The 13,880-nt window shown below is 38.7% G+C and overlaps 1 protein-coding gene across 1 annotated transcript in view; it reads right to left on the reverse strand.

Annotated features, from left to right (window-relative positions):
• Positions 1-13,880, reverse strand: part of Malrd1 (MAM and LDL receptor class A domain containing 1) — a 771,085-nt gene that overhangs the window by 233,043 nt on the left and 524,162 nt on the right. The window contains exon 31 of the mRNA XM_045134762.1: positions 2,855-3,016. Within this exon, the coding sequence (XP_044990697.1) occupies positions 2,855-3,016 (162 nt within the window). The remainder of the gene's footprint in view (positions 1-2,854; positions 3,017-13,880) is intronic.

Consider the following 13,880-nt stretch of genomic DNA (forward strand, 5'->3'; position numbering starts at 1 on the left):
TGAATGGATGCTTATAGTTCCTCTGCCCAAAAGGGCTCATAATAGGTCTGTGGTTGGCATTGACAATGGCCTCCTTATGGTTCTAATTCTTTATCTTGGTAACAGTAAGTCAAATGGTCCATGAATACAGCTTTAATTAATAGCAGTGTTATGATCGTTACAGGCAGACTATAGGCCTTTTGAGTCTGTTAGCCTTTAAAAAAGAACTTTGTTTATCCAATGGGTCAAAACTAATTAATGTCCTTATAATTTATTTAGCAGCCTATTGTCTCCCTGATGCCTAAACAAGTTCCCTGAGCCATATTCATGTATGAAGGCTGGCATAATCAGGTTGCTTTGAAGGAAGTTCTCTGAAAACATGTCTCAAGCCCTGGTTAGCAGGGAGGATAGTCAAGGATCCTGACAGAAGATTCTATTTTTCATCTGCATACAACATATAGCAATCATGTGTGAACGACCAGATTGAAACTCTATCTGTGGACTTCAATGAATGTAAATAAGCTATAAAAGTATCTCCCCCAAACTAAAACAACTACCATTAACAGCCCTTATTTTTCACATTTGTCTGTCATCCTGAAGTTTGAGGTGACTTTTATCTCTGTATACTACTGGTGAGTCTTCTGTGATATTGTACCTACACAGGTCTGTGTCTCCTAAACCCCTTTTCAGGAGGGAGGATAAATGTCACTGTTTAATAAAAAATTAAAATAAAAAATAATAAAAATTATTATTTTTATCCCTTATCTTTTCTTTCTTCTAGAATGTGAGCTTGATTGTGGCAGGGGTTTCTCTCTGTGTCATTCATTTAAACTATCCATAGAAATTAGACAGTGCTTCTCATTTGATAAATGAATAAATGAGTGAGCAAAGAAGCACAAATGATGATGGAACAGATATTCACTTATTTCCCATTTTTTGACAAAGAAAATATTGACACGAAAGCAAATATCCTCATACATATATCTCTGCAGCCAGGATGCTTTTAAAATTGGTTTTAGAAAATGTCTCCGGGCTTTGAAAGGAAATATTGCCTCTTGGTTGCAGAGATTCTATGTTCTTGCAATATTTTATTTTTTTCTTACACTTTAACCTTTACTCCACTTGGAATATATGTCTCCATGCAGTCAAATACTAGGGCTTACTTTAACTTTGGGTAGATATCCATATATTCCAGCACTGTAGTAAATACTTTCCCACACTGAAGTAAAATATCTATCTTTGTCATATATTAAGTTAACTTAGTTACTGACCTGAGGTTTTTTTTTCCTGTGCTCTCTAATCTATAATCTATTATAGACTAACTTCGTGTTTTTATAATGGAAAAAAGTTCCCACCATTAGCAGAATAAGAAATAGAACTTAACCATTTAAAAAATGAGAATATTTAATTTGAAGATTAATTTGATAAAATAAAACAATAAAATTTATCCATACTACAACTGAAATTTCTGATATGTTAAATTATCTTAGAATACGTGAAAATAAAATCAGTGTTCGCTTCTCACCAGCCATATGACTAGGACAATCTCACATATATTTCCTTTGAAATGTAAATTCCATATTCTCCTGTAATTTTTCTCTGTGTCATGCTTCATTTGTTTTGATTGATATTGTATTAGGGCTCTTCTGAGAAAGAGACCCCATAGGATATACATGCATATAGAAAGATATATATTGTAAGGAATTGGTTCATGAAGTTATATATCCAGTAAAATCTGTATTTTTCTGAGGATCTCAGCAACTGCTGACCCAGGAATGCGTATAGTACATGCTGGGCAAAGACAAGGCTCGAGGAACTCCTCCCCACTGGGTTGCTGAGGAAGCTGGTCTTCGTTGTTCCAGCTAGTCTTTGAAATAACTGATGGCTGACTTATGGGGGAAATCTACTTTACTCAATGTTTGCCAATTTATACTTAAACTTCATCCTGAAGTTCCTTCAAGTTTGTCAAATAAAACCAACCCTATCAAATACCTCAGAACATTCCTTATTCTTACAAACTGCTCAGTTTCATTCCTAAGGGAACTTATTTTTGCCCCCAAGAAAAGTGTTGAGTCCATGAAGACATCTTGGTAAGATTTAAAGATTACTTTCACCTGAGTCCACTGATAACAAAGCCACCAAATATCCTCCCCTGCTTCCCAGAGCAGGAAGCACAGCTCATGGACATGGCGCTGGCGCTGGCTCATTGCACCACCACTGACTTTCCCTTCTTGACACCTGAACTTAGAGTCACAGTAAGGGAATTGCAGGTCACCTGACTAACACTTGCAATAATAAAGGGACTCTTGCCATGGCCAATTGTCTGGATGCTGCCCACACCTGTCTCAAAGGAGGATTGATAAGGTTTGAATACCAGTAGCAAGCTAGTGGTACTGTTTGGCAGAAGTGAGGCCCAGCTGAGGGGGAGGGTCACCTTGAGGATTATAGCCCCACCCTGCTTCCTGTCTGCCATTGTGATGGGACCAGCTCCCTTGCACTTCAACCCACATGGTTGGAACTGCTCTATTCATCTTGTCTTCTTTACCAAGATTGACTGAATGGAGATAAATCCTTCCCCTCTTTGTACTGTTTCTTTCAGGTATTTTATCATAGCATTGAGAGAAGGAATAAAAAGACTTTAATGATATCTTTAGGATAGGCAAATAAAATGTGTATGTCTTCTAAAAGTTGAGTCATCATCCTTCTTGTGATAATGTCATCAATGGGTATATGTCAGAGGTTAAAACTGAAAGGAGTAGCCCTCTTTCTATTAAGCCTAAACCACATGAACATATGAAATAACTTCGACGTCTACACACTGTAAAAGAGGCCCCAGGCCATTGGCTTTTTAGGCCAGGTTTGCTACTAGACTTACCTGGTGTGTGGTCAGAATCTGGACTCATTGACCCTGTAGGAATTGTGCTGCCGATGGCCCAGCCTAGTGTACCCTCCGGATCCTCAGTGAGAGCACAGGTGGCTGACCAGTTTCCTGAGGGCGCTTCAAAATTGCAGCTTCCTGTTGTGCTTGTGTAATATCCTAGTGACACAAAATGTTCACATAAATTTCAGGAAGTATCTACCACATTCCTGTCCTATGACATTTTAGTGATGCAAAATTTGTATTTGCATGGTTTAAATTATTTATAATTCAATTTCAAACAACCAAAACACTTGTACTCACTGGTGATATATGGTATAGTCTGAAAGGTTTTGTGAAAAAATCTAAAGCATTGCCTTTGTAATTGTCATTTAGACTTTTAGGAATTATCTGGATTAACTAATAATATTTACAGATGATGCATAAAGCTGCATCTGCACATGAACAATAAGAATGAAATTATAATGCCAATGGATACTTCAAGTTGAATAAACAAGCAACATGATTGTTCTAGATGCACAATGAAATCCCTGCATTTACTTTGATGTTTGATGTACAGACCTTAACAAGGCAAGAAGGGTGTTCAAGAAGGGTGCCTTTGGGAAAAGTAGCATAGGACACAAACATTGTAAGTATTATCTCAGTCATTAAAATATCACATTTCAAAGTGAGCCACCACAAATTAGTAAAAGGAATTCTCTTCTAAAAGCACTGATTGGCAGATGTGATAGTTTGCACCTTTAATCCAAGCACTTGGGAGGCAGAGATAGGAAGATTGCTGTGAGTTATAGGCCAGCCTGGGACTACAGAGAGAGTTCCAGGACAGAGTGGGCTAGAGTGAGACCTTACTGCAAAAATTTTTTAAAAATAAATAAAATAGTGAAAGTATTGATAGATAACTCACTAAAAATTAAACTGTTCACAATGTGAAAGAATAGCAGATAATTTTACTAGTTCTCTGAAAGAGTTCTAAAGTAAGACCTGATATCCAGGTTTTCATTTGTTCTTTCTTTCTTTTGGTGTACTGCTTAGTATTTTTGATCACTCTCAGTAAAGTGTCATTGAGGCAGAATGAATTACTGAGTTATTTAATCCATGGGAATCAACTGAGATAATCATTGGCATTTCCTTTCTTTTAAAAAGACAAATTTCTCAACTATTTTTAATATTTTTCTTAGAACTTTTTCTAAGCATAAGGTTAGTGTATCATATGTCAACCAGAAAAAAAACCTCTCTATTAAATGGATGTCAAATATATAGTAAACAAAACTTTAGTGTTCTTATACAACATTCTGAATCTCTAGAAGAATTCTGATAAAACATCACCACTTCATTACTTAAGCATCATTTCGTCATTATTTTTGTTGTTCTTGTTGAAGGAAGGGTCTTACTCTAGCCTAAGCTGACCTGGAGCTCACTCACTCTGTAGCCCTAGGCTGGCCTCTAACTTGCAGCCAACCTCCTATTTCATCCTCCTGCATGCTGGAATTAATAGCATGCACCATCGTGCCAAGCTTGAATTATTTCCTCTTATCCTCCAAACTAAAATAATCTTTAATTAGATGTATTCCTTTTGGGGGTTGTACTTATCTATGTAGTATGTGTATGTCTGTGGGTGCATATGAGTGTGTGTGTATGTGGGTGTTTTTGTATAACATCCAGCTGTCTACATTGCGTAACTTTCTCAATTTCTCTCCTTCTTATTACCTGAGACACAATCTCTCTTTCTGAACCCAGTGCTCACTGACTGGGTTAAACTAACTAGCCAGTAAGCCTTAGAAATGCTTCTGTTTCCCCATTGCCAGTACCTGGGTTACAAAGATAGACAGCCTCGGCCAGGCGCGGTGGCACACGCCTTTAATCCCAGCACTTGGGAGGCAGAGATAGGAGGATTGCTGTGAGTTCAAGGCCATCCTGAGACTCCATAGTGAATTCCAGGTCATCCTGGGGTACAGTGAGACCCTACCTCGAAAAACCAAAACACAAACAAACAAATGAAGATAGACATCCTCCTTGGTATTGGTACTTAGGAGCTGGACATCTGAATTCAGGTGCATGCACTTGTATGGCAGCCACTTTCCCTACTGAGCCATCTCCCTGCACAAGGTACTTACTTTTTGTTCAATTTTAGTGAATATATAATACATTTATTTCTATGGTTATTTATGGAAACTTGTTTTTATGCATGTTGTGCCAGTATTCTATGACACAAAAGTGAAATTCAGTTATCACATGCAAAGCATGTTTAATTCATACTCTGTAATGAATGTTGTATTCATCCTCTGAGATATATGCTGTATTCATATTGTGCAACGATATTGTCTTCACACTCTGTGACTTACACTATCTTCATACTCTCTAGCAAATGTTGTATTCATATTCTGTAACATATTGTGTTCATGCGCTGTAATGTGTGTGGTGCTCACACACTGTAACATATGTGTCTTCATACTCTGTAATGTATGTTCCAAACTGCCATGGTGTTTCCACATACAGGTTCTGTATTGCTCATCTTCCATGTAACTGACTCCCTGAACTCAAGTTCTGCTATAATTATTCTACATCTCTTCGCATTTCCTAGAACACCCAAATTCTCCTGGCTCATGTTACTTACCATATGACCTTACCTTCAAATATGTCTCTTTTCATTTTCCATATTCTAATGCTATTCTCTCCCTCTTATTAAGACATGATTCTTACTCTACAACTTCATTTCCTTCAAGGTCACACACTTTTTCATGTTACATGCTCTACACATGTAGTTCTCATTGCTTGAATACACAATCAAAATATCCTCTATAATTAAAAAGGTACATTATCTTATTTAAATTTATCAATATATCCTCACTTGTCATTTTCTATGACTTTGACACCTTTAAACAGATAGCACACAAATATATAACTATGATGAAATATAGACAAAAATCTTCAAGTGGCTCGAGCTCTGCAAATACATTGTTCTCTGTGAGATGTTCATTTAATTAAAAACAATGCTTATGTATTTATTTGAGAGAGAGAGAAGGAAAGAGAAGAAGGGGGTGTGTGGGCACACTAGGACTGCCTCCTGCTGCAAACAAACTCTGTACACATGCTCCACTTTGTGTATCTGGCTTTGCATGGCTATTGGGGAATCAAAGCAAAGATGTCAGGCTTCACAACCAAGTGCCTTTAACTGCTGAGCCATCTTTCCAGCCTTTCATTTATTTTTGCAACATAAGTCATTCAACTCAAGGGTTACCTTCATTTCTACATCCTGTTTTTGGCATGGGTACGTGTGATGTCCATGCATGTACAGATGATGCACATGTGACAGGATAAAGTTGCGTGCATCTGCATGCATAGGTCAGAGGTAGACCTTGGGCACCTTCCTCAAGGCTCTACTTAATACTGAGACTGGGTCTCTCTCATAAACCCAGAACCTACTGATTCAGCTCTGTTTAATTTCTTTCACAAGTTGGACTTTTTCCTTATTTTTCTTTCTTCAAATTTCTGCAAGGTCCCATTGACTGTTTATGGCTATGAAGCAGTTAAGAGATGTTGTTGTTACTGATATTCACAATGCTATCACATACGAAATGAGAGTGTCATTTGTCTAAAGCAGAAAGGAATAACTAGGCACCTATCAACTATTTCCAGGGTGTTTGAAGGAGTCAAGTTTGGAATTTCTGCTGCAGATGTCTTCATGAATATGTCCTCTCATCTCCATTCTACACAGCCAGTAAAATTCATCTTTGAATGCAATTCAAGCCATACCTTTCCTTTTTGAGACCACTTCAATTCTTGGTGTGGGTTGTAAGAGATACTCTTAGCAGCAATTAAAGCATTTACCATTTATTTGGAAGATTATTGCTTCTGTATTTTATATTGGTATTTTAATACTGGTTAGCATTTACTATAAACATTCCTTTATGAGCAGATGGTACTACTGAGGATATTAACATACTATACCTGGCTCAGTAAGTATGCACAGAAAGTGTGTGAAATGAAGACTATCATAGCCTTGATAATAAATGCTCATTGTTATTTTGTTCCTAGTACATAGTATGAATAGAACTATATGGATGAATTTGATGTTTACACAAATACTTAAAATATATGGGTACCTCATATGAAAAGAAGATAATTTAGTGCCTTTTAGAACTTTTCATATGCAACTGACATCTTCTCCATACTGAGTTATGTAAGCAAATGTTCAAGTTATTTCTTCATGCCATATCCAAATTATTTTTCCTTTACAATTTTCACAAATTTATCCACATACATTTCTATTGTGCATTGCTAATTCTTAAACCCTCTACTCATTATGCAATGTGGAGAAAATGTGATTTCACAAACATTTTAATGAATTGTTTCCAAACTCAATGGGAATTAATTTCCTAAGCTATATTTTGGTACATTTAAAAACGTTGCAGACTTCCAGTTAAGGTGGTGGCATTGGAGCCATGCCAAACCAGCCTGGAGGTGTATATAAGCAGAAAAACAACATGATGTGCTCTTCTTCCAAAGGGTGAAGGTATATAAGGAACTATCAACTACAGCAGAGAAGCAGGAAAGACCCAGAGCTTCTAGAAAACCATACAACCAGCCAGAATCAGCTCTTGTTGCAATGCTGCTGGTCAGATCCACTGGGAAGAGCTACATGCATGCCAAGCTCTGCCTGAGCTGCAGAAGCAGGACCAGGTGAATGGACTGTGCACTCACACCAACCTCCTCAGAAAATCAAAAACCTGAAAGAGAACACAGCAGCGACTAACTGACCCACCAGCCAAACCAGCCTAGCTGAGCTCACAACATAAGAAATAGTGACCCAGGCAGTCACTCACCATACCTGAGACCAGAAGCCTACCATAAAGGAAACAGGGCTTACTGGCACTGGGTCAATGCCTGCCCCAAATCCAGGCATCGTGAGTGCGAATCACACCTTCCATGTCAGGGCAGAGTATGTTTTAGATGATTGATGTACTTTTGGTTGGCTTTGCCATACGTAAATAAATTGGATTTGGGGGCTGACTTTTGTTGCTTTTGACATGTCATGATTTGTAGTGTGTTTACCTTTTTCTTCTGTCACTCTTGGGGGAAGGGTCTCATTGGGTTCCAGGTGTCATAGCACTAAACTCATTAGTCAAGGGAGGATTATGTTAATCCAGTTGACACACTTTATTCACTCTTCACACATGTCAATTAAGCCAGGTCCCTTTTTTCCCTTATCCTCTCAACTACCCTAGCCTCCTGGCTCTAACCTCCTGGGGCAGCAGGTGATGTCCAAAGCCTTGCTTCTCTCCATGCTGGCTTGTCCAGGAGTCCCATGGGCTGCTCCTTCATGTGGCTGGTATCAACACAGAAAGAGTCTGCCTGTATGAGTTGAGTGACAATTTTCTGGGTTTTTATTGGGGTTCTTATATCTTTTTTTTTCCCTCAGTCACCCTGGAAGCTAACCACCTTAGGGTTATCTCATTTGCAAATCAGCTTGCAGAGGGTCTCTGGTCAGTCTCTGGCTTTGGACCCTGGTTGTCATGGAGATCTTGTCACTGCTGAGTGAGGGCCCCATTTTTACTTCTAACTATTGCTCCTAACAACAGGCTGACCTGGAACCCATTACATACCAGAAATATCAACCTCCCAGTTGACAGGATAAAGCATGGGGTAACAACAATTCTTAGAGCCTTTGACTTTGTTAGATTATCTGTTTTAACCCCTAATCTTGAATAAATACTCCATGCTGGTTTAGATTGTGTATATTGCTCAGTTGAATTTTAGAATTCGCCTGTATTTTACTCCACCCAGCCTGCTAGAATGCCTGAGTAGCAGGATCACTTCTGCTATGGAGTAATATGAGCCACACCTGGCATGTTAAGCAACTACCCTAAAGATATATAATGTTGTATTTGCATGTCTAGAATACTATAGATAATTAGAAAACCCAGACTTCCGGTTAAGATGGCGGTGTAGGTACCACGCCAAAGCAGCCTAGGGGGGAAAAAGACCAAAAAAACTCAGCAAAATACACACTTTTACTAAAAAGTGAGGTGTATAGGAAATTGAAGCGGCAGCAGAGAAGTAGAAGAGTTCCAGAGCCTGCACAGGCAGGAAAAGCGGCTCCGGCAGCTCGGCCAACCGCGTCGGCTCTGACACAGCAGAAAGCCGCCAGACTTGGCTCGAGCCGCAGGAAAAGCCAGGTGCGGGATTTTCCCCTCAAACTGCGCTCTCCACAACTCGGGAAACGTGAGGGGAGAGCGGCGGCGAGCAGCGGAGGAGCAGACCGCGAGGTAGAAGAACACGTGGAGCAGCTAGAGAACCAGAGCAGCCGAGGCTCCCTCCCCTCCCCCACCACCTGAGCCCAGCTCCAGCGAACAGAGCAGCGGCCCGGGACCCGGCCACGCCAACTTGGGCTGACAACGGGACCCAAGCAGGAGCAGAGTTCAGCAGCAACATCAGCGGCTCCAGCACCGGTAACAGCGGCCCCAGCAGCAGCAGACCCAGGAGTGGCAGCAGCGGCAGACTTGGCAGCAGCAGCTTCAGGGGGAGCAACGGCAGTGGACACAGCAGCAGCAGCTTCAGCAGCAGTGGTGGCTCCAGCAGTGGCAGCTACAGCAGCAGCAGAGGCAGCAGCAGTGGCTCAGTTTGCCCCGTAGGAAAAGCAAGTGCCCAGCTCCAAAAATCAGAACAGCAGCCTGACGACCCAGGCAGCAACTTGACTGAGACCAAAATCACCCAAGGTAACTGGGAGTGCACCAGAGAAGGGTCTCACTTGGTCACAAGCTGACTTGGATCCCTCAACAGACCAGAAATCTAAACCTCTTTGTTGATAGAGGATCTGGTCATTATAATGACTACTCTTGCATACATACTCGGGGCTGTTTTTGATTGAATGTGTACAGTGTTTAGTTAAATTTTAGAATCTACCTGTATTTTATTCCACTCAGCCTGCTTGAATACTCCTATAGCAGGGAAACTCAACCCCTAAGAACATCTTTGTAGATACTCCGAGAGTCTTAAGAGCCACACCTAACACCTTAAGGTCCTACCCTGAAAATATATTACATCAAATCAATTGATACAGCTAAGAATACACAGCTAGCTAGAAAATCCAAGCATTAACTTAATCCAAGATGCAAAAATATATACATTATAACACAAGAAACACTAAAAAGCAAGACGATATAAATCCACCTAAAAGTATTAATGCATCAGAAATGTCCTCCAGGGAGAAAGAGTTAGAGGAAATGCCTGAGAAAGAGTTCAAAAGAATAATTATAAATATGTTCAAAGAAGTCAAAGAACACATGAAAACAATCAAAGAAGAAATCAAAGAGGAAATCAAAGAGAAAATCAAAGGAATCAAAGAGGAGGCAGGACACCAATTTAATGAAATCAAGAAGGCAATACAAGACATAAATAGGAAAATAGAAATAATAAAGAAAAACCAGTCAGAATTACTAGCAATGAAGAACACAGTTAATGAAAGAAAAAACTCTGTAAGAAATCTCACCAGTAGGATGGATGAGGGAGAGGACAGAATATCTAAGCTAGAAGACCAGGTGGCAGACCTAATGCAGTCCAACAAAGAGAAAGACAAACTTATATAAAAGTATGAGTGGGAATTTTAAGATATTCAGGACACTATGAAAAGATCCAATATAAGAATTCAGGGCATAGTAGAAGGAGAAGAACTCCACTCCAGAGGCATAGTAGGCATCTTCAACAAAATCACAGAAGAAAACTTCCCCCAAATTGGGAAAGAGGTGCCAATACAGATACAGGAAGCCTTTAGAACCCCAGCCAGACAAAACCCAGAAAGAACCTCTCCTCACCATATTATAATCAAACTTCCAAACACACACACCAAAGAAAAAATATTGAAAGCAGTTAGAGAGAAAAATCAAGTTACCTACAAAAGCAAGCCCATCAGGATTACAGCAGATTATTCAACACAAACTTTTAAAGCCAGAAGGGCTTGGAGTGATATATTCCAAGTTCTGAAAGATAACAACTGTCAACCAAGGTTACTTTATCCTGCAAAGTTATCCATTCAAATAGATGGAGAAATAAAGACATTCCATGACAAAAGCAGGTTAAAGGAGTATTTGAAGACAAAACCAGCTCTACAGAAAATACTTGATAGAATCCTCCATGCTGAAGAAAAGGAAAAGCATACATATAAGGAACCTAGAAAAAACAAGCTATACTCAAATACCAGTTAACAGAAGAGAGCACAGGTAGAACTAGAAACACACACACACACAAAAAAATGGCAAACATAAATACATACCTTTCAATAATATCTCTTAATATAAACGGTCTCAATGCCCCAACGAAAAGACATAGATTTGCAGACTGGGTTAAAAAGCAGGATCCTACAATTTGTTGTCTCCAAGAAACTCACCTTTCTACAAAGGATAGACATTATCTTAGGGTGAAAGGTTGGAAGACGGTGTTTCAAGCAAATGGGCCTAGAAAACAAGCAGGGGTTGCTATCCTAATATCAGACAGGGTAGACTTTAGTCCGACGTTAGTCAAGAAAGATAAGGAAGGTCACTTTATATTGATTAAGGGCACACTCCAACAGGAGGACCTTACAATCCTAAACATATATGCACCTAACATGGGGGCTCCCAAATTCGTCAAACAAACACTATTAGAACTAAGGTCACAGATAACACCAAACACAGTGGTGGTGGGTGACTTTAACACCCCACTCTCATCAATTGACAGGTCATCCAAGGAAAGAATAAACAGAGAGGCATCTGGACTAAATGAGGTCATAGAAGGAATGGACCTAACAGATATATACAGGACATTTCATCCAAAGGCTGCAGAATATACATTCTTTTCAGCAGCACATGGAACATTCTCTAAAATAGACCATATATTAGGACACAAAGCAAATCTTAACAAATTCAGGAAAATTGAAATAATTCCTTGCATTCTATCTGACCACAGTGGAATTAAACTACAAATCAGTAGCAAGAAAGGCTATAGAGCATACACAAAATCATGGAAACTAAGCAATACACTACTAAATGATGATTGGGTCAATGAAGAAATCAAAAAGGAAATCAAAAAATTTATAGAGTCAAATGATAATGAGAACACAACATACCAAAATCTCTGGGACACAATGAAGGCAGTTCTAAGAGGTAAATTATAGCCTTAAGTGCCTATATTAAGAAATTAAAAAGGTTGCAAGTAAGCGACCTAATGCTTTGCCTTAAAGCCTTGGAAAAAGAAGAACAAGGAAAACCAAAAATCAGTAGACGGGAAGAAATAGTAAAGATTAGGGCAGAAATTAATGAAATAGAAACAAAAAGAACAATCCAAAGAATTAATGAAACAAAGATTTGGTTCTTTGAAAGGATAAACAAGATCGATAAACCCTTAGCAAATCTGACCAAAAGAAAGAGAGAAGAGACACAAATTAATAAAATCAGAGATGAACAAGGTAACATCACAACAGATTCCAGAGAAATTCAAAAAATCATAGGGACATACTATAAAGCATATACTCCACAAAGTATGAAAATCTGAAAGAAATGGATGATTTCCTTGATCTATATGGCCTACCTAAATTAAATCAAAATGACATTAATCACTTAAATAGACCTATAACAAACATGGAGATCTGAACAGTTATCAATAATCTCCCAACTAAAAAAAGCCCAGGCCCGGATGGATTCACTGCTGAATTTTACCAGACTTTTAAGGAAGAGCTAAAACCATTGCTTCTTAAGCTTTTCCAGGAAATAGAAAAAGAAGGAATTCTACCAAACACCTTCTATGAGGCCAGCATCACCCTGATACCAAAACCAGGCAAAGATAGAACAAAAAAAGAAAATTACAGACCAATCTCCCTCATGAACATAGATGCAAAAATTCTCAACAAAATATTGGAAAACAGAATACAAGAGTATATCAAAAAGATCATTCACCCTGACCAAGTAGGCTTTATCCCAGAGATGCAGGGATGGTTCAACATAAGCAAATCTATAAATGTAATACATTACATATACGGGTTGAAGGACAAAAATCACATGATCATCTCATTAGACGCAGAGAAAGCATTTGACAAAATCCAACATCCCTTCATGATAAAAGTCCTACAGAGACTGGGAATAGAAGGAACATATCTCAATATAATAAAGGCTATTTATGACAAGCCTACAGCCAACATATTACTAAATGAGGAAAAACTGGAAGCTTTTCCACTAAAATCAGGAACAAGACAAGGGTGTCCACTGTCCCCACTTTTATTTAATATACATCTGGAAGTCTTACCCATAGTAATAAGGCAAGAGACATACATAAAAGGGATACGAATTGGAAAGGAAGAGATCAAGTTATCATTATTTGCAGATGACCTGATTCTATACATAAAGGACCCTAAAGACTATACTAGCAAGCTGTTAGAGCTGATCAAAACCTACAGCAATGTAGCAGGATACAAAATAAATACACAGAAATCAGTAGCCTTCATATATGCTAACAACAAACACACAGAGGATGAAATCAGAGAATCACTCCCATTCACAATTGCATCAAAAAAAAATAAAATACCTTGGAATAAACCTAACCAAGGAAGTAAAGAATCTATACAATGAGAACTTTAAAACACTCAAGCGAGAAATTGCAGAAGACACTAGAAAATGGAGAAACATCCCTTGTTCCTGGATTGGAAGAATCAATATCGTGAAAATGGCAATCTTACCTAAAGCAATCTACATATTTAATGAAATCCCTATCAAAATTCCAAAGGCTTTCTTCATGGAAATAGAAAAAACAATCCAAAAATTCATTTGGAATCACAAAAACCTCGAATATCTAAAATAATACTGAGCAACAAAAAAGAGGCTCGTGGTATCACCATACCTGATTTTAACCTATAGTACAGAGCCATAGTAACAAAAACAGCATGGTACTGGCACAAAAACCGACATGTAGATCAGTGGAACAGAATAGAGGACCCAGATGTAAGCCCAAGTAGCTATAGCCACCTGATATTCGATAAAAATGCCAAAAATACTCATTG

The sequence above is a fragment of the Jaculus jaculus genome, chromosome 15 (assembly GCF_020740685.1).
Source record: "Jaculus jaculus isolate mJacJac1 chromosome 15, mJacJac1.mat.Y.cur, whole genome shotgun sequence".
NCBI lineage: Eukaryota > Metazoa > Chordata > Mammalia > Rodentia > Dipodidae > Jaculus > Jaculus jaculus.